Source organism: Rhinolophus sinicus, chromosome 3 (assembly GCF_057876585.1).
Source record: "Rhinolophus sinicus isolate RSI-liver-muscle chromosome 3, RSI-T2T, whole genome shotgun sequence".
Lineage (NCBI taxonomy): Eukaryota > Metazoa > Chordata > Mammalia > Chiroptera > Rhinolophidae > Rhinolophus > Rhinolophus sinicus.
This window is the reverse complement of record NC_142503.1, coordinates 135,939,121-135,966,961: the sequence shown is the minus strand read 5'-3', so window position 1 is coordinate 135,966,961 and position 27,841 is coordinate 135,939,121. Positions and strand designations below refer to the sequence as shown.

Here is a 27,841-nt window from a genome sequence, read left to right as displayed (position 1 = left end):
CTTATCAGAGAAGCTTCCCCCAGCCCTCGACCTGGAACTGGTTCTCCCTCCTCTGAGAATATCCCACTTCTTACCCTTGATACTCACAGGACACTTAAGATCGATAGATTTGTCTTTGTCATGGTCTGGGGCTGATTCTCCAACCAGATTTTTGTTTTAAGGAACTGCTAGATGATCTTTATACAACAGCTCACATCTAACAAATACGTTTTACAGTTTATAAAGCGCCTTCACATAGACAATCTCATTGGTCTTCTCTGGCCTATGACAGTGTCATGGAATAAGCATTATTGATTAATTGATGCCATCATGTGTTCATCAAAATATACAGTGAGTAGCAAAAGTTATGGATCTGAGGCATAGTTCTTGTTTCTTCTTGACTTTTTGTAAACTATGAAATAACCAAACCACAGTAGGGACAAGAGAATTAACTATAGAAGTTATCAGCAACAACACCTATCACTATTAAACCTTTAAAGATTATAGAAATGTATCTGCGTATGTTTATCTTTTTTAATGGAAAGGAAAACAAAATGCTAATTAACCTTCATATATCATTTTGCAAACAACTTGAATTATACTGCGAGGTCATGGCCAAAGGTAAAGCTAGATGAGAGTGGCCAAAGGTGACTTCTCAGTCTCCTATGCCATTTCCAGGTCCTGGCTTGTCCTTTGGCATTTTAGTTTTGGAATAAAGCTCTCCTAGGCTCTGTTTTGGTTTCTGTTTTTCAGTAGGTAAGAACCCAAGTAAGGACTTGATAGAACGATGGTTAAGACTACAAATAACTCCTAATGATTACTGTCAATCATGAAAAACAGAATCTTAAAACCAACCAACATCTGTGAGACAGGCAGGACTAGCTTAAAATCTAAATACCACACTCCTCCCCACTCCTCACCCCCTGCACATGAGTCCTCCATCTCTGACTTTACCACTGAAGCCCTTGAAGATATTTCTGAGGCCACCTGACCTTCTATAGCATCTCTGGTGTTGCTCAAGATGAATCAGTTTAGCTGAAGGTGAGACTACCTGAAACTTAATTCTTAAGGCCAAAGTCAGCGGCCTTGAGGCTAAAGTTTAAAATTACTACTAGGCGCTGAGGACTGCCGACAGCCCTGCCTCTGCCTCTCCCCTTCGAGAAATGGAGACAGCAGGCCAAAGCATTCCTAACCCCAGGAGGACGAGCCCTAGCTGCAACCCTGAAATCTCACCTTGTTATTTGCTTGGGAGATGTCTCTTTAACAGCCAACCAGTCCGTTTGGTGCATTTGCCAAGTGGGAGGGGTATATCTTCTATCAGCCCAACTCCCGGGATTAATTGTTTTATCTCTACTCCTTTCCTCTCCAATCTGCCTCCAGAGCACGGAGCTGCCAGGTTGTTTGTCCCCTGGCTGCTCTGCTTGCACTCACTGCCTCCTCTGTTTTGCCCCAGGAAACCTCATGGCTGCAGAGCTGCCCCTAAAGCAAAACTAGAGACGAAGCCAGCCCGCAGCCCCTTTCCCTCCCATCCCAGCCTGGCCCAGATCACCCAGTTCCGAATGATGGTGTCTCTGGGACATTTAGCCAAAGGAGCCAGTCTGGACGATCTCATCGACAGCTGCATTCAATCTTTTGGTGAGTTGGCTAACTGCCCACATGTATAAAAATCACTATATTACTTTGTTCTTCCTTAAAAAGTACTTTATAGAATAGCAACCTAGATTGTATTTTGGCTTTAAAAATAGCTTTTGAGCCTTTGAAATGTTGGAGACTGTGCAGTGCCTATGGCACATGACTATGTGGGTGTAATAGGTCGTGACGCGAGGTGTGATTTCAAGTGAGAAAAGTTACTGAGGAGAGTTTGCATCCCATTTTTCTTAGGACAGAGTTTTTCTTCTGGCGAAAAATGTCACAAAATGTTATTGAGCATCTGGCACTTTGACTTGTTTCTGTCCTTGTGTTCTTGGGGCATACAAAGAATAGGTTACATGATAAATACTGTTATCAAACAAATTTCAAAGTCTTTGAATCATTTGGACAAAAACGTCTTAAAAATTCCCTTTAGAATCTGGAGGGTAATTATGCTGAAATAGGAGAAGATCGGGGAAAGCCAGAATGTCTGGCTGGCAGGTCCTGGTTAATAAGCGTTGCGACTGAGGTTCAAGGACCTGGGGAAGAAGAGTACAGACACACGGTGGCAGTGAATTATCTAGACGCTACACTTTGCCTTCACCCGGACTCACTATGATGGATGCACAGTTTAGTGTAGCTGACAAGCAATTATCTGCAGAGATGCCTTTTTTTTTTTTTTTTTTATAAGCACGGTCTTTCTTTTGATTGTTATTTGTGAAAGAGTGATTGAAAGGCACTAAATATTTGCTCCCCTCCCAAAAAGGAATGATCACAATTGATGGAAAAGTCATAGATTTCCAGCATCACCAATGCCCTCTGCATCCCTGCACCCCCTTTTGGAACCCCTCCCTCTCCCACTGTGAAGCAGATGAGCTGGTGGCTTAGCTCAGAAGTGCCTGCCCAGCCGGCGCCCCGGCTCTGGGAGTGCGGGGGTATCTTGATCAGATCTCAGGTAGCACAGCGTGCAGATCTGTGAGAACTCAGAACTAGGGAATCCTGGCTGCACTTGTTCAGACCTTCCTTATAAAATTGGAAAAGATTTGACATTTCAGGGGCACTCCTTTAGTACACTTGAGTATGACATTGAAAATAATAGTTTTGATGATTTCAACATTGGTTTAAAGCAATCATTCTCAAATGTGAGTGCAGAATCACGTGGAGATTTTTTTATAATGGGGATTGCTGGGCCCCACCCCCAAAGTTTCTCTCCAGTAGGTCTGGGTGGGGCCCAAGAATTTACATTTCTCACACATGCCCAGGTGACGCTGCTGCACTGATCCAAGAACCCTGCTTTGCTTTATTGTTTGTTGTACGTTTTTTAACTTGAAGAAGAGGGAGCATTTTTATTATTGCTAGTTTAACCTTAAAATTTAATTAAATTTCTATTTATTATAACTTTCATCCTTCACTTAAGGATGACTTTGGAAGCAGAATGAATGGTTTTCTATTTCAAAATAATCTCCTTAGAAAATATGCATGCCACAAATTATACTAGGAGACCATAGAGACTAGTGGAAATATGGCACTGGTGAGCTGTTATTCATCGTGTACTTTCCTTTTACCTCATTCCCAATTTGAATAAACTGCAAAGTTCCTCACAAGGCTTGGTAGTCATATTTACTGGTCTTCAATGGGACAGTGTGACTATTTCATGAATAATGATTTTTATTCCCTTTTCCCTTCACTGTTGAGAAAAGAGGGACCCACAGTGTATTTGTCATGATTTCTTTCTTCCTTCCATGCTACTCATGCAACTGCTGGCTGAGTCCAGGGCCGTTTTCCTTCAAATTATTATGACATCAACCTGAAAAATACAGGACCGATTCTGAAGTCCTTCCCTAAAAGAACCAAGCCTAACCCACTCCCCTCAACAAGTCCGCCAAGGGAAAAAATTACATTGCTTCCTGGAATATGTTGAACTAAAGAAGTACCTTCACATCCCAAAGCTATAAAAATCCCACTGAGCTTAATAGTCTTTTATCCATTATCAAGAGGCATTGATGAAGCCCCTCATGGCATCTGACGCTGTGCTAGGCAGTGCACAAGGAGAATTAGGGACCGAACCCCTGTTCTATTTCAGCTCAGAATATCTGAGAAATGCAGTGGTCAGGAAGAAAACAGATACAAAAGACAGGGCAGAAATAAACGAAGCGCAGGAAGAATAGATTCTTTATATTACGTTGGTGCAAAAGTAATCGCGGTTTAAAAGGTTTTAAAAAGAAAATTGCAAAAACCGCGATTACTTTTGCACCCACCTAATACCACATAGAGTCTGAGTAAATTCACTTCAAGGGTGAGGACGTAGATTAGGGAGAACAGCCACTGTTTATGCAAACCCCTTTTGGGGGCGTGGGAATGCTGCGGGAAGGCAGGGAGACAAGACCTCAGGGCTCTGCGTATTATGTACTACAGTTTCCTGGCACAGAATTTACACGAAAGGGGCAAAAATGAAAAGGTACCTAGGTCTGGAGGGAATGGGAGACAGCACTTCACCTATGATTTTGACTCGTAGGTTATCAGTTGATGTGTCTCGTGGGGGAAGGGAGTGGAGTTTGAGCCACAGAGATAAGTGGGGCTGGGGATGGGTAGCAGCAGACAGAGAACAACCCGAGGCAAAATATGTGCATATGGGTCTCCTCAGAGGCGATCTGAGAATGGTACAGAGTGAGGCTCATTTCTCTTGAACCTTATCTCACTGGTTATTTCCTCAGGTTTGTGTGGAAAACTTTTGCTGTAGAATAAAGCAATCTAGCTTAGCTTTTTATTAATGAGTTTAGGTGCTGTCTCATTTTAATATGCATGAAAAGAGAGGGAAATAGTACAGAGGTGTGGGGAAACTATTTTTTGGTAAGATCTCTCGCTTCAGCCCCTGATTTCTGCCATTCCTCCCTCCAACTTGAAAAAAAGAGGAGGAAAAAACCTGTTATGAACACAAAGACTGACTAATTAGTTAATTTACTTTCTATGACTCCCCCAACCTTATCTTCATCCTGTTGCTTTGAGGATGTTTGAATTGGCTAGAGCTATTCTGTCTGGTATGGTAGCCCCTAGCTACATGTGGCTGTTTACATATACATTTCAATGAATTAAAATTAAATCAAATGTCAAATTTAGTTCCTACGCTTCACTAGTCATATTTCAAGTGCTCCATAGCCATAAGTGGTAGCTGCCTCTGGACAGAATGAATAGAAAATATTTCCATCCTCGCAGAATGTCTGTTGGGCAGTGCGGGACAGGTAGATGGCTGACATGAAGGGGAACAGCAACAGACAGATCTTCTGGAAACGGTGGGATTTGCATTTTTATAGCATCTCTAGGGAGTAGTCTGAATACTTCCTAAGGTAGCATGGACATTTGGCAATCTTTACTGATGGCTCTCTCTTTCATATTATTAGCCATTAATTATCACCCACTGTTTGCAGAGGGAGGGCTTACTACAATGCTTTTAAGAAGCGGTGATCCGCATGTACAAATTAAGGGTACTCTTGAAGGTCTCTAGAAAGCCTCCCAGTGTCACATACAAGGTTACAGATCTGTGATGAGAAACTCAGAGCCTTGAGTCATAGTTCATTGCTTTAACCATGGAACAACCCACTCACACCTTCTGTTTTAATCAGAGGTCATGCTTTACACTCTCAGCATATTATTGTTTGTTAATCCACTCTTCAGCTGAGCATAATGAGGCAAATCATCACAACCTGGTACGTTTATGTCAAATGTATGTGAATCATACCATCTATTTCAGAGGTAGAAAAGACCTATGAGATCATCTGGGTGGGTTTTTTTTGTTTTTGTTTTTTAATTAATATTTTCGCTTTGTAAGAGGGCTGCCAGCATTTGGGGCTAAGTGCAAGGCTTCAGATGTCCAAATTCACAAAGCTCTTCCCTGTCCCCTTCTGAATGCAAGACAACTTCTGACAACATCGGAAAGAAAACGGCCTACATGTCCCTCAGCAAGCAGCCCTCCTGCTCCCCGCTGGGAGGTGGGAGGGAACTTGATGTCTGTCTTACCTGTCAGTGTGAAGGGAAACAGCTTAGCCTAGTATCTTATATTTAGAGTGTTGTTTATTTTTTCTTAGAGCTCTATAATATATTGATTTTCTTTTAAACTCAAAACAACTCTGAAATAGGCAGATCAGATATTATTGTCTCCTCCACTGGACAAATGAGAAAATAAATTGAGCCCCTGAGAACTGAAACAACTAGCCTCATGACTCCGGTCTGAAGAGAAAACGTGCTGCTCACCTCTGCCCCCTGTGCCCCCAGCAGCCACTTGCGATCCGGGTCCCTCTGGCATATGCTCGGGTCCCTCTCCTAGGACAGGGGAGATCTGCATGCCACACAGGACAGGCCTGTGCCCTGGGCCCACATTCTGCAGGCCTGGTCTTCCCTGGATTAGAAATTAAACTCCGTGAAATATAAGAAATACATTTATTGGACCCCATCTTTATGCCATAGGTGTCTGCCTGAAAATTCTTTCCTGAATGAAGTGTTAAGTGATTAAAATTACCATATACATTGTATTGATGCTATCCAAAGACCTGCCAAAGTATAAATACCTGTAAGGTAATATATATATTTCCCACAGCATGGAACAGTTGTATAGACCGTAGCTTATTAAGGGTAAAACACTACACATGTTTTTAAAATAGGAGCCATGAAGGCAAACACATACTAGTTGGGACCACACACATGACAAGGGAAGGTTAGGTATTCCTTACCACTCTGCAGCTTAGAGTCTGTGCACCAAAGCGAGGTACCCAGAGACAACAGGAACACAAGACCAGAAGCCCAGGGCCATGACATCAAAGGCCACTGGGGTCCAAGAATGGGCAACTCCAAGGAACAAAGTCGAGTGCAGGGTCAGAAAGGGGCCTTGGCCACTGTTGATGACAGGCATTTCGTGAAGAAGACCATGGCTGTGCCAATAGCCTCCTCAGTGGAACACCCATCACTGGGAGTCATGACCACAAGTTTCACCTGTAAAGGAGAGTCCTGGGCACCCACATCCTAACTAAGGCTTCTAGGCATCAGAGCATTTCCCAGCAATGCCTGTCCTTAGCCCTCTGCAGTGAATCAGCATTCTGTGATCAAAGTGCTGTTTATTCCAAGGAGCCTTTTGCTGCATCTTTGACAGGCTGGCATCATCCAGTCCCCCAGGCTGGCATGTCTGCCCTCTCGTGTGTGAGTTTCGGTGACTGCCAGGCCTGCGAAAGGAGGTGATGGGAAACCCGCTTCACTCTCATCTGTGCTCTCTTGTGTGGCGGCGTTTAGAACAGATCTCTCTGTGTGGTAGAGAACAGAGGCAGTCATAAAAATGTTTATTCATAAGCTGGACAAAGTCTCAGGAATTCTGAGCATTTTAGTTCAGCAAGTCCATCCAGAGAGATGAGATTTACTGCTAAGAGACCAAGACAGACAGTCAGACAGACAGAGAGTAGACTGATGGGGGTTGAACAGTTGCTTACTGTGGGTTCTGAAGGCTACTGGGCCTTAACCTGAATTGGGCCCACTGATTTTCACAATAACCCTATAAGATGGATATGATTTTGCTCCTTTAATTAATAGAAAATTGAAGCACAGGGATGTTAAGAACCTGTGGACAGTGGCCCCACGCACTAGTGGGAGAGCCGTTGAGATCTGGTCTCTGGTCAGTTTATCCCCAAGGCTCACGTTCTTCCCACTGTACCAGAGGTTCTCCAGCTTAATTGGAGCAGTACTCTTCAGGAGTTGGATCGTGTGTGTTCGATATTCGGATTTCTGAGGGTCCACTCCAGAGATTTCCATTCAGCCAGCAGTCACTATGGTTTTGATGGAGACGACCCCCATGAACTCATTTTGAGAAATACTATCCTATGGTACACTTGCTTCTTAGATGTCCCAGAGCATTTTCTTGGGCTTTCTAGGAAAGCATGGAAAGCCTGAAGGGTACAAATCCTATGAGAAGTGATAGAGCAAATAGGTTTTTCAACTCTATGAATTAGAAAAGCACATGGTGAAGCCAGCCTTCTGGGCATCTGTAAAGCAATCTGGCCAGATCTAATTAGAGAGAGGCCTGCCCCTGAGCAGGTTTGCAACCCTGGGTCCACTTCTACCAGATTTTCCCACATCTCTATCCATTCTCAGCTGCTGAAACTCTCTTCAAAACTTCCAGCCAGTTAATCTTTGGCCATGGAAATGAACAGAACATGGGTGTCTGTTATTACTACACTTGCATTCTTTGTCCTCAAAAGCAGCATGCCTATTCTGCATTTCCAGCTGGACAGCACAACCAGACCGGTTTATTGTGGTGCTGTAGGGCCTTGCTCCCTAACGTATGCCTGTCCCCCATGGGTCAGAGGCCTAGAAGTAGTGGCTTCGCTGGGGGGCAGCGGGAGAGGGGGAAAACAGGAGAGGTGCTTCCTCTAAGTACTTCTCCAAAAGTGCCACTTTTCCAATAGATTTTTTAAGGCCATAGGTTGACATGAAGGTTTTAAGTCCATGATAGAAACACATTAGGAAGTAGTGTGAAAGCAAAAGCTGTGTGTCCAGTAATGGACTGAAACAGCAGTGATTGGGCAGTGAGACCACTGAGGAGGTCATCTGAAGTGCAGGCCCCACCAGCAGACCCGTCTCCTGAGGGTAGGATCTGCCGACTTCTGCCCAGAGCAGTTCTAGCTGCTGGACTTTGTGCCTTGTTCTGTGGGTAGTTTGGGCTACTACCTAGTTGGGGTTGTCCTATAGTGGTTGGGAGGAAAACAGCCGGGAAAGAGCAGAAGTGTACACAGGGCCAGCTTCGTGTTCACGGGCACACGACCTGTGCAGACACACAGGGTATCACACTTGATTTAATGCTGGCACAGTCTTGAAAGTTTTCATCTGCGAAAGCAGATTGTTAAATCTTCAGAAATTTTTGCAAGCCAGTTGTTGAACACAGCCATCATTAACCATTATTGTATAAACTTGCAAGATCAATCCTCAAAACTCATCCTTTCCTAGTATATTGCCACATTTTACTACCATCTATGCTCTTGAGATTAGATCTGTTGTATCTATGTGGTATGACTGCTATATAGTCGTAAGCTATGGTACGGACATCTCTTCCCAGCTCCGTGTTCAGTGAAGTCAGGCTAGTAGCTTGAAATTGCCTATGTTGGGAGTATTTATACCAGAAAATGGACAAACACTGCTAATCAGGGTTTCCTCTGAAACCCCATCCCTGGAGAGGCCATGGTTAAACATTTACCAGCACAACACTTTCCCCAGCTACAGAGGGTGCTTACAAAGCAAAGTGTTGAGGTGGGAAGAGGGAGCTAAAACTGGACATTTGGTTTTGTGTCACCTAATTAGGAGAAGGTAGTAGTTGCTGTTGTTTTGCTCCTTTCATCTACGTATTTTATAAAACAAATTCTCCATGTGTTCTTCCAAAAAGAAACAAGAAACAGTATACCTTAGAAAAAAGGAAATCAAATATCAGTGAAGCTGAGAAATTTTCTCAAAGAAGTGACAGTGGGACTTTAAAACTGAGATTCTCATTCTGGAGTCGAAGTTGTCACTCTGTGTTTTTGTTTTTTTAATTAACCTCCTCTAAAAGTTCTCCACGATTTAACTGACCTTATTTCTGACCAACAAAATCTCAGTTTTGTGAACTTTCTGTTCTTCGTGTATTATATGCTGTCTCTATTTGTTTCTGATTCCATCTGTTTAATCATTTGCCTTCATTTCCTGCTACGTGGTAACAGGTGTTATTGATATATCTATATAACCAGGCTTTTGTTAAGTGTGTTTTCATAAGTTTGTTTGCTAACTATATTTCCAATTTTGTGAACTGTCTGTTCATATCCTTTGCCTATTTATCACTTGCTGCTTAATGTTTTTATTATCAGAGGTTTGCAAAAGCTTTTTATGTTAAAAAGTGATTAACTCCTTGACTATCTCTTACTATGGGCATTTTTTTTCCTTATTCTCATTTCCATTTTTATATTGGTTTTGGGATTTTAATCGATAGAAATTGTACATTTTTATGTATTAATAGTTAAATGTGCCCGTGTTTCCTGGTATCTTTTCCTTTATTAACTCTAAACTTGAAAATAATATCCCTATGCCAAAGAGTTGGTGAATAGTCCATTGTTGTTTTAATCAAAGTTTTATTCAGTCCAGTCTGTGGTGTAGAGTAATTCTGTAATCCACTGTTGTGGATGATCAGAAAAGTGTGTCAATAAGTTTTTGCTGGAGAAAAAGAAGCCTTCAGTTTTGTTTCTGGATTGTCATTGGCTTAAAACCAGAGTGCTTGGACAGTCACTTTGTAACTCACAGCCTCAGTTTCCCCTCAATATGATACTGCTGAAATGATTTCTGAGACTGAAAATATCTGGGAGAGGGTCTAATGAAGTTTCAGGCATGATGTTGAATGTGAATTTGAAGAAAGTCCTTTAGGAATTTGTACGTTTAAAGAAAGTACTTTTGATCTGTTTGAAGCGTCAATTTCCTTAGGTTGGAGACTTAGAAAACCAACCAAATTTAAATCCATTATTTCTAAATTATTAATATACACTGAGTCTATATTGTTCTAACATAGACCATTTATTATGGTAAAATGTACATCAAATTTACCACTTGCATAGATTTTTTAAATATTTGAGTAATAGTTAACTTGTGAGTATTTACTATGAACAGCAGTGTTCATATGAGTATATTTCATAAACTCATGAGTATATTTCATATTATTTAATCCTACTGTTTTATAAATTCTTATATTTACAAAGATGTAGCTTTAACCCAGCTCTCATATTTACTTTTTAAAATTTAATAACTTTAAAAATTATTCCTGCACTCTATAGAAAACTTAGAAAATATGGGCTAGCAAAACGAAGAAAATTACAGTCATCCATTCTACCACCAAGAACAAGATAAGCAGTACTATTTAGCATTGTTAGGAATATCTTCCCACATTCCCTCCTATGCATATTTACATGTACTTTAATCACATTAACTTTTTAATGGTAGATTCTCTATAATTAACTCTGCTTTCTGTAATTCACATTTTAAACAATTATGCTCTTAAAATCAACATTAGTATTTATAAAGAGGTATGCTAGCACAGAAAGTTGCTATTCTATCCTAAAATTGATTTTAAAAAAATAATTCTGACATAGTCCCTTCAAATATGGGACTTAAAAGTGAAGGTTGCTTGGCAACTAAAATGATTCTAATGAGGAATTAAAGACATTATCAGAAAAGACATTATAAGAAAAATGAGTAGTTACTCATTTCTTTCCAGGGCCAAATGCTAAGTATGATAACCATGTGATTGTAGTTATAAGAAATGAAGGAAACAAAAAAAAACAAACCATGCTTCCATTAGCTTAAAATTCCTAGGTGGGCTTTTTTTTATGTATAGGGAAATTCAGATGGGTTTTGTGGAAGAGAAGCTTTGCTTTCAGAAACAGTGAAAAACTCTTGTGTCTTTACTAACTTTCTAAGAGACACTTAAGTAGCAACTGGGAAAGATACATAACAAAAACACAAGATGCTACAATTTGGTACATCTGTGATTCTTCTGCAGCATAGAAGAGATGGTGGGCGGTGGTGTGGGGGAGGCCGTGTTGTCTACTTTGGATGTTTCCTGAGAGTGGTCAAGGACCCTGGGCAGATTGCTGAAGTTCTTACCAAAATTTTCAGTCAGAAGATGCTGCCAGGATGGAGCTTGGGTTGGAGGGACACCAGTGATTAACTGAAACGGGCAAAAGGAGTATGGACTAGAGGCACTGTTCTTGAAGGGGCGGGGGAAGCAGAGCGTGCCAGTTTTGTAGTGAAGGAGAGAATGGAATAGCCAGAGTACTGAGGCAGTCAGTGATGAAGTCATCTGGGAATTTCTGGGGTGGAGGAGCAAAGGTAACTATGTCTGGCTTCCCGTCACTGATTTCTCTGAACCTCTAACCAGGACTTGTTTTCGTAATCTTGTGAGCAGTCCCATTTTAAGGGGGCACCGAGGGCATCTAGGAAGCCCAGAAATGTGCCAGCATTATCATTGATGTGTGTATCTTGTTAGAATGTAGTTACAGCCTACGGAGCGTCCTTCCACCTAATGAGCAGTTCATCGCTTTGGTTAATTTTGCATTCACTTATTTAATGTCAAATGCAGAGGAGCATTATCAAGCTTCCTTTCCCTTTCTCCCTCTTAGCAGCATGGGTTCCAGATTTACTGCATCCAAACCTGCCGTGGTGGGATCACCATTTACCTCACTCCCAGGTAGTTCCAGTTCAGGCCACACAGCTGTAGTGTCACTCCAGCCTCTGACCTGCTGCTTCCCAGAAGCTGTAGTGTCCACACTACTGGCTCCTGGACTCTGTCTACAGTTATAGCCAAGGATGGCTGTGTGCTTGGTCTCAGCGAGCGACACTGGGCTTCACTGGACTGGCATTGCTTTAAGCCCCTAGGAAAGCGCTCCCCACACTGTGCCTGTGGTTCCCCAATCTTCTCTGTTCCCAGTGCTTGAGTCCCATTACCTGGTCAGCAACCACCAACATCTACCTAAGATGGACTTAGCTTGTTAACTGAGAAAGTGTGCCCTCAAAATTGCAACTGAAAGAGACATGAGGGAGTTCTCAACTTTCCATAGTTTGTGAACCTTTCTTCTAAAAATTGTGTGTGTGTACACAACTGCTTGTGTGTACTCGTACACACACACACACACACACACACTCATAACTATATAATTATAGATACTTGGAAATTTGTATGTTGACTGCATATTTGATATTAGGAATTACTATTGGTTTTGTTTTAGGCATATTAATGTTGCATTGGGGTTTTCTTTGAGTCCTTGTTTTTAAAAATATATACTGAAATATTTACTAATGAAATACCAAGTTTTGGATTTGCTTTACATAATATTGGAGGGAGAAGTGAATAGGGAATAGATGGATCAAAACTGCTGATCACTGTTGAAGCTGGTGAGTCCGTGGGGAGTCCTTACACTGCTTTGCCTACTGTGGGATGTGCTTACCTTTTTTTTTTTAACTTTTCAGTGATAGTTGACATACAGTATTATATTAGTTTCAGGTGTAAAACATAGTGATTAGACATTTATATAATTTACTAAGTGATCACTCTGATAACACTAGTACCCACATGAAATCATACAGAACTATTACTATTGACTGTATTCCCTATGCTGAACTTGACTGTGACTATTTTTATAACTGCCAACTTGTACTTCTTAATCCCTTCACCTTTTCCAGCCAACCTCCAAACCCTAACCTGTCTGCCAATCCTCACTTTGTTCTCTGTATCTATGAGTTTGTTTCTGTCTTGTTTGTTTTATAGATTCCACATATAAGTGAAATCATAAGGTATTTGTCCTTCTCTGTCAGACTTATTTCACTTAGCATAATACCCTCTACATCCATCCATGTCACAAATGGCAAGATTCCAGTCTTTTTTATAACAGTAATATTTCATTGTATATATGCATCACATCTTTATCCATTCATCTATCGATGAACACTTAGGTTGCTTCCATATCTTGGTTATTGTAAATAGTGCTTGGTTATTGCAGTGAACATAGGGGTGCATATGTCTTTTCAAATTACTGTTTTGGATTTCGTTGGAAAAAAACCCAGAAGTAGAATTGCTAAGTCATAAGGTAGTTCTATTTAATATTTTGAGGAAGTTCCATACTGTTTTCCATAGTGGCTGCACCCATTTGCAATCCCACCAACAGTGCACGAGGGTTTCCTTTTCTCCACATCCACGCCAACACTTGTTGTTTGTTGATTTATTGATGATAGCCATTCTGACAGGTGTGAAGTGGTATCTCACTGTGGTTTTAATTTGCATTTCTCTGATGATTAGTGACATTGAGCATCTTTTCATCTATCTGTTGGCCACCTGTATGTCCTCTTTAGAGAAATGTCTAGTCAGGTCCTATGCCCATTATTTAATTGGATTTGTTTTTGTTTGTTTGTTTGTTTGTTTTTGGTATTGAGTTGTTTGAATTCCTTATATATTTTGAATATTAACCCCTATTGGATGTATCATTGGATATATTTTGGATATTAATCCCTTATTGGATGTATCATGGGATGATTCAGTCTTCGAAGAGTGCACATTTCTAGGAATTTATCCATTTCTTTTAGGTTGTGCAATTTGTTGGCATATAATTGTAGCATTTTTGTATTCCTGTGGTATCAGTTGTCACTTCTCTTTCATTTCTGATTTTATTTATTTGGGCCCACTCTTTGTTTTCTTGATGATTCTAGTTAAAGGTTTATCAGTTGTGTTTGTCTTTTCAAACCAGCTCTTGGTTTCATTGATTTTTTTGTCCTATTATTTTTTAGACTATTTTGTTTTTTCTGTTCTGATCTTTATTATTTCCTTCCTTCTACTTACTTTGGGCTTTGTTCTTCTTTTTCTAGTTCCTTTAAATGTAAGACTAGATTGTTTACTTGAGATATTTCTTGTTTCTTGAGGTAGGCTTGTATTGCTATGAATTCCCCTCTTATAACTGGCTGTGTCCCCTAGATTTGGGGTTGTGTTTTCATTTTCATTTGTGTCAACGTATCTTTTGATTTCTTTCTTTATCTATGGTTAACACATTCATTGTTTCATGGCATGTTTCTTTAGCCTCCACATGTTTGTGTGTCTTTTAGTTTTCGTCTTGTAATTGATTCCTAGTTTCATACCATTGTGATCAGGGAAAATGCTTGATATAATTTCAATCTTAAATTTTGTGAGACTCATTGTGTAGCCTAACATGTGGTCTCTTCTGGAAAATGTTCCATATGTACTTGAAAAGAATGTATATCCTGCCGCTTTGGGGTAAAATGCTCTAAAAATATCTATTAAGTCCATCTGGTCTAATGTGTCATTTAAAGCTTCTGTCTGTTGATTTTCTGTCTGGATGGTCTATTGATATAAGGGAGGTGTTAAAGTCCCCATACTATTATTGTTTTACTGTCAATCTCTCCCTTTATGTTCATCAATGTTTGCTTTATATATTTAGATACTCTTGTGTTAGGTGCATAAATGTTTGCAAGTGTTATATCCTACTGTTGGTTTGATCCCTTTATCATTATGAAATGCCTTTGTTAGTCTCTTGTTACAGCTTTTGTTTTAAAGTCTATTTTGTCTTATATAATTATTGCTACCCAAGTCTTTTTTGTTTCATTTACATGAAATATCTTTTTCCACTCATTTACATTTAGTTTATGTGTATATTTTGCTCTGAAGTAGGTGTTCTGTAGGCATAAATGTACAGGTCTAACTTTTTCTTTTTTAAATCATTTCAGCCACCCTATGTCTTTTAATTGGAGCATTTAGTCTGTTTCCATTTAAAGTAATTATTGATAGGTCTGTAGTTATTATCATTTTGTTGATTGTGTTCTGATTGTTTTTGTAGTTCTTTGTTCCTTTCTTTTTCTCTTGCTCTCTTCTCTTGTGTGCTGATGACTTTCTGTAGTGTGTTTGGGTTCCCTTCTCTTTATTTCTTGTGTATCTCTTGTAGATTTTCAGTTTGTGGTGGCCATGTGCTTCACACTGATTAAACTATGTTTACAGCAGTCTATTTTAAGTTTTATATTTTAAGTTGCTGGTTGCTTAAGTTCAAACACATTCTAAAATCACTACAGTATTTACTTACCCCTTCCATGTTTATGTTTTTATCATTGTGTGTGTGTGCTTGTGTGTATCCCTTAATTTATTGTTGTAATTATATATCATCTTCCTACTTTTGCCTTTTAACTTTTGTACTGGCTTTTACAAAGCCAGTAGGTAGTAGGTACTACTAACTTTACAGTTGACAAATCCACTGCTTTACTGTTTGCCTCTGTCAGAGAGAAGTTTTTCCTTTCTTGTATTTATTTATTCATATTTTTGATCTTCTTATTTAAAAAAAGTCACTTTGACATTTCTTGTAATACTGGTTTAGTGGTGATGAACTCCTTGAGCTTTTTCTTTGTCTGGGAAACTCTTTATGTCTCCTTTGATTCTAAATGATAGCCTTGCTGGGTAGAATAATCTTGGTTGTAGGTCCTTGCTTTTCATCACTGTGAATACTGTGTGCCAATCCCTTCTAGCCTGCAAAGTTTTGGTTCAGAAATCAGCTCATAGTCTTATGGGAGCTCCCTAAATGCTTTTCTCTTGCTGCTGTTAAGGTTCTTTCTTTGTCTTTACCTTTGGCATTTTAATTATGAGGTGCTGTGGTGTAGGCCTTTTTGGGTCATCTTGTTTGGAACTCTGTGCACTGCCTGGACTTGTATGTCTATTTCCTTCACCAGATTAAGGAAGTTTTTTGTTATTTTTCAAATAGGTTTTCAAATCCTTGCTCTCTCTCTTCTCCTTCTGATACACCTATGATGCAAATGTTGGTATATTTAGTGTTGTCCCAGAGGCTCCTTAAATTATCCTCATTTAAATATTTTTTTTTTTTAATTTTTCTCATTGCTGCTATGATTGGGTGTTTTCCACTACTTTGACTCCCAAATTGCTGAGTCAATCCTCTGCTTCATCTACTGTGTTTATTCTCTCTAATGTAGTCTTCATTTCAGTTATTGTGTACTTCATTTCTGACTGCTTTTTTTTTAATGTTTTATATCTCTGTTGAGTTCATTTATTCTTCCCCTAAGTTCATGGGACATCTGTATAATGAACGTTTTGAATTTTGCATCTAGTAGATTGCTTGTCTCCATTTTGGTTAGATTTTTTTCTGGAGTTTTATTCTGTTCTTTCATTTGGGACTTGTATCCCCTCATTTTGGCTGACTCTCTGTGTTTGTTTCAGTGTATTAGGTATATCTGCTATGTCTACTGATCTTGACAGAGTGGCCGGATGTAGAAGGTGTCCTGTGTGGCCCAGTGGGGAAGTCTCACTGGTCACCTGAGCTGAGTGTTCCAGGAGTGTCCCTTGTTTGGGTTTTGTGTTGTAATTGAGCCTCCATTGCTCTTGGCATGTCAGTGGGTGGGGTTGTGTCTCAGGCTGACTGACTGTGAGGCCTGGGTGTGACTACAGTAGATGAGCTGTTGTGCAGGGGCTGACCCATGGAACAAGAGTCACTTCAGCGGGGCTCTAGGGCCAGTCGAGTCCGCCTTTCAGGCGTGTCATTTGTGGAGCTGGCTGGGTGGTGCTGTGAGGTGATCTGAAGGCAGCCACTAGGTGTGTTGGTTCTGGAGCCTCTTGGGAGGGACTCCAATTCAGGCCATGGTCAGCCATGGGTTGTGCCAAGCTTGGGACTGCTTAGTAGGAGCTACAGAATGATCTGCAGTTGGTTACCACTTGCCTTAGGCATGGAGATGCTTGGGAAAGGCTATGCTGTGAACCAAGGCTGGCTGCTACTTTTCCTGGGGTTGGCACCCTTTGGTGGGCACCAAAATATGATCTGAGGCCAGCCCCCACTTTTGTCAGAGTTGTGCTGTTTAATTGAAGCTGTGTTCCAAACCAAGACTGGCCACCATAAATGCCAGTCTTGGGGTCACCTGATGGAAGTATAATGCAAATTGAGACTGGTCATCACTTGTGCCAGGATTTGGAATGCTTAGCAAGAGGTACAGGGCACACCAAGGCCTACCACTGCTTGTTTGGGGTTTTGGGATCTTTGAGATACTTTAGGAAAGTCCTCAGCACAAGGAGAGGTAGTTTGCTTGTGTGGAGTAGCTGCTAGAAGAGACTTGGGCAGATGAGGGAGTTTGGTGACTCCCTCACCAAACTCAGGGAATCACCAGAGGAGGGTGAACATTGTTAGCCAGGTGAATGGAGAGCTCATATTTGGCGCCTGCCTGTGCCTGCAGGCCGAGTGGGAGGAGAGTTAAACAAAGGAACAAGAGTGCCTGGCAGTACTCTAACCCCAGAGAGAGCTGCCCTGACCCTCCAGCTCTCTCCCTGAAGCTAGTCAGTTTACTTCATCCCCGTATGTCCCTGGTGCTTCTCGAGCTGCTGTCCCTGCACTGGAGCTCAGAGTGAGTGAGTCTGTCAGCGAATAAGTCCGTGCATGGGCCCTTTAAGAGGAGTGCCTGGGACTCCAGCAGCCCTCGTCTCACTTGGATGCAATGCCCACTGGTTTTCACAACCAGATGTTATGCGCGCTCTTCTTCCCAGCACTGGTGTCCCAGCCTGGGGAGCCCGGTGTTGGGCTGGGACAGTTCACTCCTCAGGGGGGTCTTCCGCAGCAGAGATATCTCTCCTGACTCTTAGTCACCACATCGTGGGTGTGAGACCTGCCCACCCTGTGTCTCCATACCTTCTACAGTCTCAATGTGGCTTCTTCTTTATTTCTTTTGTTACAGGAATTCTGTTCAGCTGTACTTCAAGTGGTTCTCAATGATAATTGTTCTATGATTTACTTGTAATTTTGATGGTTTTGTGGGAGGAAGCAAGCACAGTGTTTACCTCCTCTGTCATCTTGACCGGAAATCTATACTTTTCCATATTAATACCTAAGAAGAAAAGTGTCCTCAAGACCTAAGAAAAATAGATGATTAAGAATTACAGAAAATTCAAAGGAATCAATTGTTCTCATTTTTTTCGATGATGAAATAGAGTGTCATGTTTGTATTAAAGAGGGAATAGGAGAGTGAAGAATAAAAATTGGTGCTTTGGTTACATACCACTGAAATAACTTATTCATGTCCTGTACTTGGCATCCCACATCAAATTTAGGCTTGTTTGGGGTTTGCAACACTGAGATGTTGCATTTCTGGTAGAAATGTCTTGTCTGGTAGAATGACAAGAAATAAAACTAGAAACTTTAACCTTCAATCCTATTATCAGAGGTGGGAGTTGGAGTGAAGTAAGTGAGAAAATGTAATACTCTCCTCCCCACCCCATCTTACCCACATATACACCCAATTTGAACGGGGAAAGACCAGGGCTATAATAAGCCTGATTTCAGCAAGGCAGTGATCGGATTACAGAGGAGGCCATTGGAGGCCACACAGCATCATGGTCTTTGGAATCAAATCCTGAATCTACCGTTTATCAAATATTGGCCTTAGATAAGTTAGTTGTTTTACTGCAGTTTTTTCATTTACAAAATGGATACTAATGCTGAAAAAAATCTTATCAGTGCTAGGAAATTTACTTATTTTATTTTTAATTATAGGTGATGTACAGTATTATATCAGCTTCAGGTGTACAACATAGTGATTCAACATTTATATACCTTACAAAGTGATCGCCACAATAAGCCTAGTAACTATCAATCACCATACATGTTTATCAGGATATGATTGACGGTATTCCCTATGCTGTACATTACATCCTTGTGACTTATTTTATAATTGAAAGTTTGTACTTCTTAGTCCTTTTCCCCTTTTCTCCCACCCCTCATCCCTCCACACTGGTAACCATCAGTTTGTTCTCTGTATCTATGAGTTTGTTTCTGTTTCATTTTGTTTGTTGGTTTTTGTTTTTTAGATTCCACTTTTAAGTTAAATCATACATTATTTGTCTTTCTCTGTTTGACTTATTTCTCCTAATATAATACTCTCTAGATCTATCCATGTTGTTGCAAATGGCAAGATTTCATTCTTTTTTATGGCTAAGTGATATTCCATTGTATATATGGACTATATTTTCTTTATCCATTCATCTATCAATGGACATTTAGGTTGCTTCTATATCTTGGCTATTGTAAACAATTCTGCAATGAGCATAGGGGTGCATATATATATTTTCAAATTATTGTTTTCATTTTCTTCAGATAAATACCTAGAAGTGGAATTTCTTGGTTGTACAGAAGTTCTGTTTTTAAATTTTTGAGGAATTTCATACTATATCCCATAGTGGCAGCATCAATTTCATACAATCCCACCAACCGTGCACAAGGGTTCCCTTTTCTCCACATCCTTGCCAACACTTGTTAGTTCGGGTTTTCCCAGAAGCAGATCCTAAGACAAGGATTTGAATACAAATACGTAATTTGGAAGATGATATTAGGAAAAACTGATAGAGGAATAGAGAACACAGCTTCTAAAGGGTGCATTGTCAGGTGAGTTGATTCTCTGAAATCAGAGTAGAAGAGATCAGAACGGTTCCACCCAAGGCAAAGGAGCTGGGTTATTTATATAACAAGTTCCATCAGTCACTGGTTAAGGGCTGCTTTTAAGGGGTGTTAATTCTGTAGTGTGTCTGGCCTGCCTTATGCACCTGTTGAGGTGGGACGGGCTTCCAGAGAAAGCCCTCAGGCAGGTGGAAGTTGAGTGGGTGTACGTTATAATTGTAAGGCCTGAGAGTATATGGGTGGGACCCTGACAGACTTGTTATAAAGCTAAAAAGTAAATGCTCAAAAAATGTTAGACAGGCACATATGAGCTACATAAAAATCCAGATAAACAAATTTATAGCTGGTTAATAATCATACTCAAGGAGTGTATACAGGTGTGAGCTTAGATGGATGTCAGTCTGTACGTATAAGCATTTATGAGTGGCTCTGGACATGTTCATCAGACTTAAACACAATCTATGTTTTTGTTAGACACAATGATGGAAATAGTAAATACTTTAGATGAAAAGCAAAATTCAGGAAGATGAATAAGGTAAAGCAAAGAACTCTAACAAACAGCATGTCAGTAGGAATAAATGTCTTGCACTTAAGTTTAAAAATATTGATTCATATACGAGTATGTTCTGCATAGAGAAAAAGTGGATTGTCATTCATGTGAAAAATACCAAAAGATTTTAGTGATTGTTAACTCAGTATGAGCCAATAATGCCATGTGTCTTCTTAAAAAGTTAAAATATTCTGAGATTGCACTAATAGAAATAGACTTTCCAGGTGAAGGGATTAATACCCCGATTGTATTCTGAGGTCCAATCCTAACACTGGCACATAGTAACTTCTTGCCCTTAGCAAGTTTCTTAATGTTTCTGAGACTCAGTTTCTATAAACATGAGCATTAATATATATTTTATTATTGTTGTGAAGTAGGTATCTTAGTAGAAAAAAAGAATTTATGTAAAATACTATCAAAACATCATTACATAGGAGACACTCAAAAATAGTAACAGTCATTATTACTGTTAGTGTTTTACTCCCTCAGATTAATAATGCAAGCTGTCAGTGATCCAAAATACATCCTGGTAATACAAGGTGACAATACCTGGTTGGAATAGCTGTGTCAAAAAATTACTGGGATGTTATCATAATAGACACAGCAGGTATGAACTCAGTGCTCTCATTTTAAATTTTACATGAATTTGGGCTATATTAATATCTGTTCAGTAAATAAGACCCCCAAAAATAATCCTCTCATTTCTCAATATATTAGTCAGGACATTTTCAGAAATCCAGCATGAACTATCTGATGGAATTTATTAGAAGGAATATAGCTATTTCATATAACAGAAGCACAGGAAGAGTACAGGATACCTATAGGCCTTGGGGACATCTGAAATTAGGGACTAGAATATCATCAGCAGATGCTAGCATGTACCCTATTTCCCCAAAAATAAGACCTAGCTGGACAATCAGCTCTAATGCATCTTTTGGAGCAAAAATTAATATAAGACCTGGTCTTATTTTGCTATAATGTGAGACCAGGTCTTATATAATATAATATGAGACCGGGTCTTATATTAATTTTTGCTCCAAGAGACGCATTAGAGCTAATTGTCCACCTAGGTCTTATTTTCGGGGGAACACGGTATTTCAATCTCTCTCTCTCTCTCTTTCTCTCTCTCTCTCTCTCCCCCCCTCCCCTTCCCTCCCTTCCTCCCTGTCCCCCTCTTTCTTCTTTCTGTCTCTTTCTCTCTCTCTCTCTCCCTCTCCCTTCCTCCCTCACTCCCTCCCTCCCTCCCTGTTTCCCTCTCTCCCCCTCTTCCTCTGCCTGCCCCTCCCTCTCCTCCCTGTCCCCCTCTCCCTCCCACTCTTTCTCTCCCTCTCCTTCTCCCTCCCTCTATCTCCTGTCTTCTCTCTCTGACTTGCTTCTCTCTGATTGTCAGCTAATCATTCTCTTTCACCAAGATTTGTTTCCTCCATGGACAGGGAATGTGGCGCTAACAGCTACAAATTCTGTATCTCTAACCATTAGAGATGTAATATTTTTTCCTCAAGTTCAATCAAAAAATTGCCAGCGAAGAACTTTGATTTAAATGGGGGCAGGTAGGTACTGCTTGAACCAAGCAACTGTGGTCACATGAGTGGAGTAATCTAAGAATGGGACATTTCTCTCTAAAGTCACACATGGAATTCAGGGAAGGAATTTCCCAAAGGTAGGCTGATGTTCTGGGCATCAAGATCTTAGACTAAGATGTGACCAAATACTAGACTCCAGGGTATTGTTAAATTCAGGTTTAGTTTTTGGGTTTTAAGATAGGAATGGAAGGCTGGATGAGTACAGAGGAGATAAATAGTTAAGAAATAATAAAGAAATAAAATCTATGAGGATATAAGGTGACAGCACCCGAACAAAAGAAAAATAGGTGGCCTTTTCTTTCTTCTTGGTCTTAATATATATTAAGGTGTTAAGCATATGTATATCTTGAGAATGTTAAGCGTTAAAGATTTAATACGAGTTATTTACCTGCAAGAGGACAGATAAAAAGTTTAAATGGATTCAAATTTCAGCAAAAAACTGTAACTTCCCATTTATAAATGTATTAACATCAAAACAGGAACTTCCAGTTCTGACCATAATGGAATATTTGGTATTGTAATTATTTTCCTGCTGTAAACAACTATAAAACTGGAAAAAATATGTGAAGCAACTAGTTTCAGACATTAGAAAACAGGACAGACTTGTGATTGTGGATAAAATGAAAAGGCAGGAGATAAACTCAAAAATACATCTTGGCTTTCTGCCTAGGGGCACTTTATAAATTGTGGTACAGGGAACGAGATCTCAGACAGCAGCATCTTGCCTGGCAGAGGAAACAGAGTTCATGTTCGGGGCTTCTGGGATAGCTGGAATTTGTGGAGTAGGGTACTGGAGAAAAGGATCGCCTTGAGTCTTTGGCCAAATACTAAACTGTGTCTGAATATAGTAATACTCCATGACACCAAATAGTTACTGGGGGTCTGTGAGTCAGAGGAAGTCTCATATCACAGTCCAACCAGCCAGAATGGAGAGATGTTACAATAAGAGCTACATTTGACCCACACTAACAAAACCTAAATCCCAGCCTTGACAAGATCAATTTAAGGCTTATGTAAATTAAATGCCTCAACATTATACCCACATGCATAGTATGTAATATAAAATTACAAGATATAAAAAAGCAGGAAAATGTGATCCATAACCAGACGAAATAACATTAATAGAAATGAACTCAGAGTTGATGCAAATATTGCGTCATAGAATTAGTCCATACGGAATTAGTCCATTAGAAATTTTAAACAGCTATTGAAGTAAGGTAAGCAGATGGGTAACCTCAACAGAGAAATGGAAACAATAAAAAGAACCAAATGGAAATTCTAGCAGTGAAAAATAAAATACACCAAATGGAAAAATTCACTGTATCGGCTTAATACAACACTGGACACTGAAAAAGGAAAAATCAGTGAATTTGAAGGTAAATCAATAATTCAGAAAGAGAAAACTGAAAAAGAAAAAAACCTAGAGTTTCAGGCCATGCATCTAGAGCTTGTGTGGAAATGAAAAGAACTGAAATAGCCAAAACTGTCTTGAAAAAGAAGAATGAAGTTGGAAAATTTACACTATATGATGTCAAGATTTACTATAGCGCTATAATAATCAAGACCATATAAGGATAGACAAATGTATCAGTGGAACAGAACAGTGAGTTCAGAAATATACCTCCATATATTGGCAGTTAATCTTCAACAAAAGCACCAAATCAAGTCAATGGAAAAAGGAATGTCCCTTCAACACATGGTGATGGAACAACTGATACCCATGAGAAAAATGACTGTGACTTGTATTTCACACCACACACAAAAATAATTTGAGATGAATCAGGGATCTGGATATAAAATTAAAGCAGTAGACTTCTGGAAGCTAATATAGGAGAAAATTTTTGCAAACTTGGGGTAGATATTTTTAAATAGGATGCAAAAGACTTACAGTACATAATGTATTTAATAAATTGGACTTCACGAAAATCAAAAATTTCTCCTTGTTAAAAAAACCATAAAAGAGATGAATGGCCAAGCCACAGAATGGGAGAAAATACTTGGTAATATATAACTTTGACAGGAACTTTCATTCAAATGTAGAGAGAACTTCTTCAACTCAATAATAAAAAAACAAACAATACAATTAAAAATGAACAAAATAATTAAATATTTATATCACAAAGGAAGACATAAATGTAAATAAACAAAATCCTCAGCGTTACTATGCACTAGAAAATATGAATTATAAGCACAATGACACTGCACTGTACACCCATCGAAAAGGCTGAAATGAAACTGACAACACCAACTGTTGGTAAATTGGTAGAGCATCTGGAACTCTTAAGCATTACTGATGGGATTGTAAAATGATGCAATCACTTTGGAAACTGCTTAGTAGTTTCTCATAAAGTTAAACATGCACCTACCCTATGAGCCATCAATTCCTCTCCTAGGTATTTACGTAAGAGGAAGGAAAGCATATGTCTACAGTATGACTTGTACAAGAATGTCCGTAACCGCTTTAGCCATAGAAATTCAAAACTGGAACAACCCGTATATCACTTGACATCAGAAAGAATAAAAGTATTATTGATACAGCAGCATACCTACTCATCAATGAAAAGGAATGAACCACTGATATAATTAACATTGGTTAATCTCAAAAAACATTTTGCTTCATGAAAGAAGCATTACAGAAAAAATACGTACTGTGTGTTCCAATTATATGAAGTGCTAAAATAGTTAAAACTAGTCTATGTTTTTTAAAAACAAGAATAACGGTTTTATGGTGGAGTGGTGTTGGAGGAACTGACTGGGAAGATTAGGGAACTTATTGGGTCATAGAAATATGCTAGCTCTGGAGAGGGGTTTGGGTTACTTGACTGTATGTATTTGTCAGAAGACATCAAACTGTACAATGAGATGCCTGCCTTTCACTGGACTCAGTAAGACAGAAAATGCAGGCTACCAAAAAAACTGGTTTGAGTTCCTTCTGTAGGAACTGTAAGTGAGGGGAAATCTCTTTTTCACAGTCCATGCCTATGTGGTAGCGCTTGCTAGAAGGCGGAGCAAGACTTTTCAAGGTAGCAGCAGATGACAGATGAAGATGACTAACTTCTGCTTCACTTTTGGTTTAATTCTTTGGGTTACACTGTGATGTGTGTGATCAAATGCGTGAGGGCAAAGAGCCGAGGCACAAAATGTTTAGTATCAGAAAACACAGCCGCCTTTGATGACTTGCTGGGCAGGCATGGGGAGTAAATAAAAACCTGCGAAAAAGAACGTCCTTCTGTAGTCAGGTGACCTGCTGCTAATGAAACATTCTTTGGAACACCCCCAAGAACTAAAGAGGTGAAATGGCAAATTACTTGAAAGTTAATTCATGAGACCATGCAGTTCAGAAGAGGGGTGTATTGAAATTTATCAAGTACCCACACATTGTAATCATCCTTTTAAAACTGTTCCAATTGTTTTACCAGAGTTGCTGAAATGCTGTAAAATAACTAGCATTCAGTCCTCCGGTGGATCCTCTCTATGGCAGAAGTGTTCTCAGTGGTGAAAGTCCCAAGAGTTGGATGGTGGGAAAGGGAAAGGGAAGTGTTTTAATGTCCTGGATAAAATGGCCCTGTCCAAACAATGTCGAACAGGCTCATCCCCAGAACTGAGCTTTTGGTATCCCTTCATTAATGCCAGCAAAGTGATAGAGCCCAGTGGACATTTTCTCGGCTACCAGAGGCAGAGGGGAAAGAGAAGACTGCCCAGATACCACACCGTGTTTCCCCGAAAATAAGACCTAGCCGGACCGGGTCTTATATTAATTTTTGTTCCAAAAGACGCATTAGAGCTGATTGTCCGGCTAGGTCTTATTTTCGGGGAAACAGGGTAGGCAAAGATCCGTGACCAGGAGAGCCTGGGAAGTCCACCAGAGACCTGATATCATTATTTTGGAGAGTATGAAGGGCCAAGGCCTCTGGCTTCAGGAATAAAGCATCACCTCAGAGTATGGCTGTGCAGGCCCGAGAGAGAAGGGAGCTTTGCTAATAATACAGTAGAAAACTCCTGTGTGACGCAGGCCAATTTCCTTTGATCGTGCTCCTCTGGCTCATCCCAGACTGATTTCTGATGGCGCTTTAGAAATTAGGACTAACTAAGCCCCACCAAGGAGCCTGTAATGTTGGCAGCAAATCACCTATTTGTTAAGTACTTCCCTTGTGTCTAGCCCTGAAAACAACTGAAAGACTTCCCCCACTGATTTCTGAAATCGGAAGTATCTTCCCTGGGTCCGGTAGTAGCTCGTACACCTACCCCAGAGCATGGAATGAACTACATGTTCTAATCAGCCCAATCAAACTTGACTGATCATCAGATCCCTGGAGAGATTTTGAAAAATACAGAATTCTTTGCCTCATTCCTGGGTATCTCGATGTGATAGGTATGAGATACGAACTTGGAATTCGTTTGGTGGGGGGGTGGGGGGTGTTTAGCTTGTTTTTTGTTTCGTTTTATTTTTCAGCCACCCAGGAGGTCTTGAAAAGTCAGTCGGATTTAACATGTTTATTTGCTTCTGGATAAACCTGAACATATTCATCCTGAGATGTGAAATGATTGTTTTCCCCCCTGAGACTCTATTAAATTAAGACACCCCCCCCCCAACTAGAAAAAGAAAAAAAAAATTACCCACTGAAGCCCCAAATTGTGAATTTTTCTTTTCATTGTTATCTCCTCTCAGAATGACTATTGTTATGCAAATATGACTTGAAGAATATTGATGTCTCCAACACCTTAGCACAGGTAGATCTTTCCTATGGTTTCCATAGGCAATCACAAGGTGTGTGGAAAGATGGGAAGTAAAGGGAAGAAACACACCAACAGGGAAAGTAGTGAAGTCCTGGCCTACTTCACAATCTGCTCTAGACCTCTCTGGACTGGCTACAGGGTTATAATTTTCCTAGATCACTAGCATGGATCATGGGTAGATGTACTATGTGGTGTAGATGATGGACCAAAGATGAAATTATGGTATTTACCCCAGTGGGATAAAGCTCTTAGCCGAGCAGCTGAAGCCAAAGCCTTGCCAACTTTCAGCCCATCCTGCTGACTTCTTGTCCAGGTTTGGGATCTGACTTTGTCTGAATGTGAGTGATCCAGTAACTCGGTGACAGATCTGGGAAGACCTAGAGTTGTTGCTCCTTGTCATCATGGATGGCCTTCCACTTGGTTGCTCAGCTTCTAAAGCTAGCGGGGAAGAGTGTGGACAGGGAAGGAAGTGGAGGGTTAAGATGCTCATGCTGGCAAAGTGAGGAAGGAAAAATAACTGCAAGTGGCCGAGCTTCCTAAATAACAACAAAATTAGCTGGATTCAACAAAATCCAACCTTTATTTCATACTGTGATATGACCTCATTGTAGCAGCAAGTGCACACACGTACATACACATACACCCTCACACACTTTCTAGCCTTCCTGTGGTGGCTGTGTCTTCTGAGGGGCTATGCAGTTAGGGAAAGATATAAAAGTAGAAATTAAAATAAGGTTCAAAGTTCTTTAAAAATGATCTACTTTGAAAAGAGCCCTTAGGGCTGACGTCGTAACATGCAACAACCTGAACACTAGGTGAGGGCCTACTGCTTTCCTTTTTCTATAGACCGTCTGTTTTTGTAGAATTTTAAGACAAAGATCAGAGTAAGGGCAACTCCCCAATTTACTATGTGAGGTTCCCACAGTATGCCCCTGATCTACATTTCCACACTTCTCTCCCTACCTAACAAGTGCTTTCTTTTCTTTCTTCCTCGTTTTTTTTTTAAATTGGGGAACGGTGTATTCTTCCAGGACCCATCAGCTCCAAGTCAAGTTGTGCTCAATCTAGTTGTGGGGGGAGCAGCTCAGGTCCAAGTCAAATCATTGTTTTTTTCAATCTCGTTGTGAAGGGCGCAGCCCACTGTCCCATGTGAGAATCAAACCGCTCTGACCGACTGAGCCAACTGGCCGCCCCACGAGTGCTTTCTGATTCAACCAAACTGGACTTTACATCCTTTCCCGAGTATACTTGTAACTCTCTCATCTGAAAGTAGAAACCATTTCTCCCCCCACCCAGAATACCCTTACCTCCATCTTAGTCTGTGAAAATTGGACCCCTTCTTCTTCTTTTTTAAGGCCCACCTCAAATGCTACCTCTTCATGAAG

At 40.2% G+C, this 27,841-nt stretch overlaps 1 protein-coding gene across 2 annotated transcripts in view; it reads left to right on the top strand.

Annotated features, from left to right (window-relative positions):
- RASGRP1 (RAS guanyl releasing protein 1) overlaps positions 1-27,841 on the top strand; it is a 76,166-nt gene that overhangs the window by 3,557 nt on the left and 44,768 nt on the right. For both annotated transcript variants that reach the window (XM_074327920.2, XM_019725514.3), the window contains exon 2: positions 1,433-1,614. In XM_074327920.2, coding sequence (XP_074184021.1) covers positions 1,539-1,614 — 76 coding nt within the window. In that variant the 5' untranslated portion in view covers positions 1,433-1,538. The remainder of the gene's footprint in view (positions 1-1,432; positions 1,615-27,841) is intronic.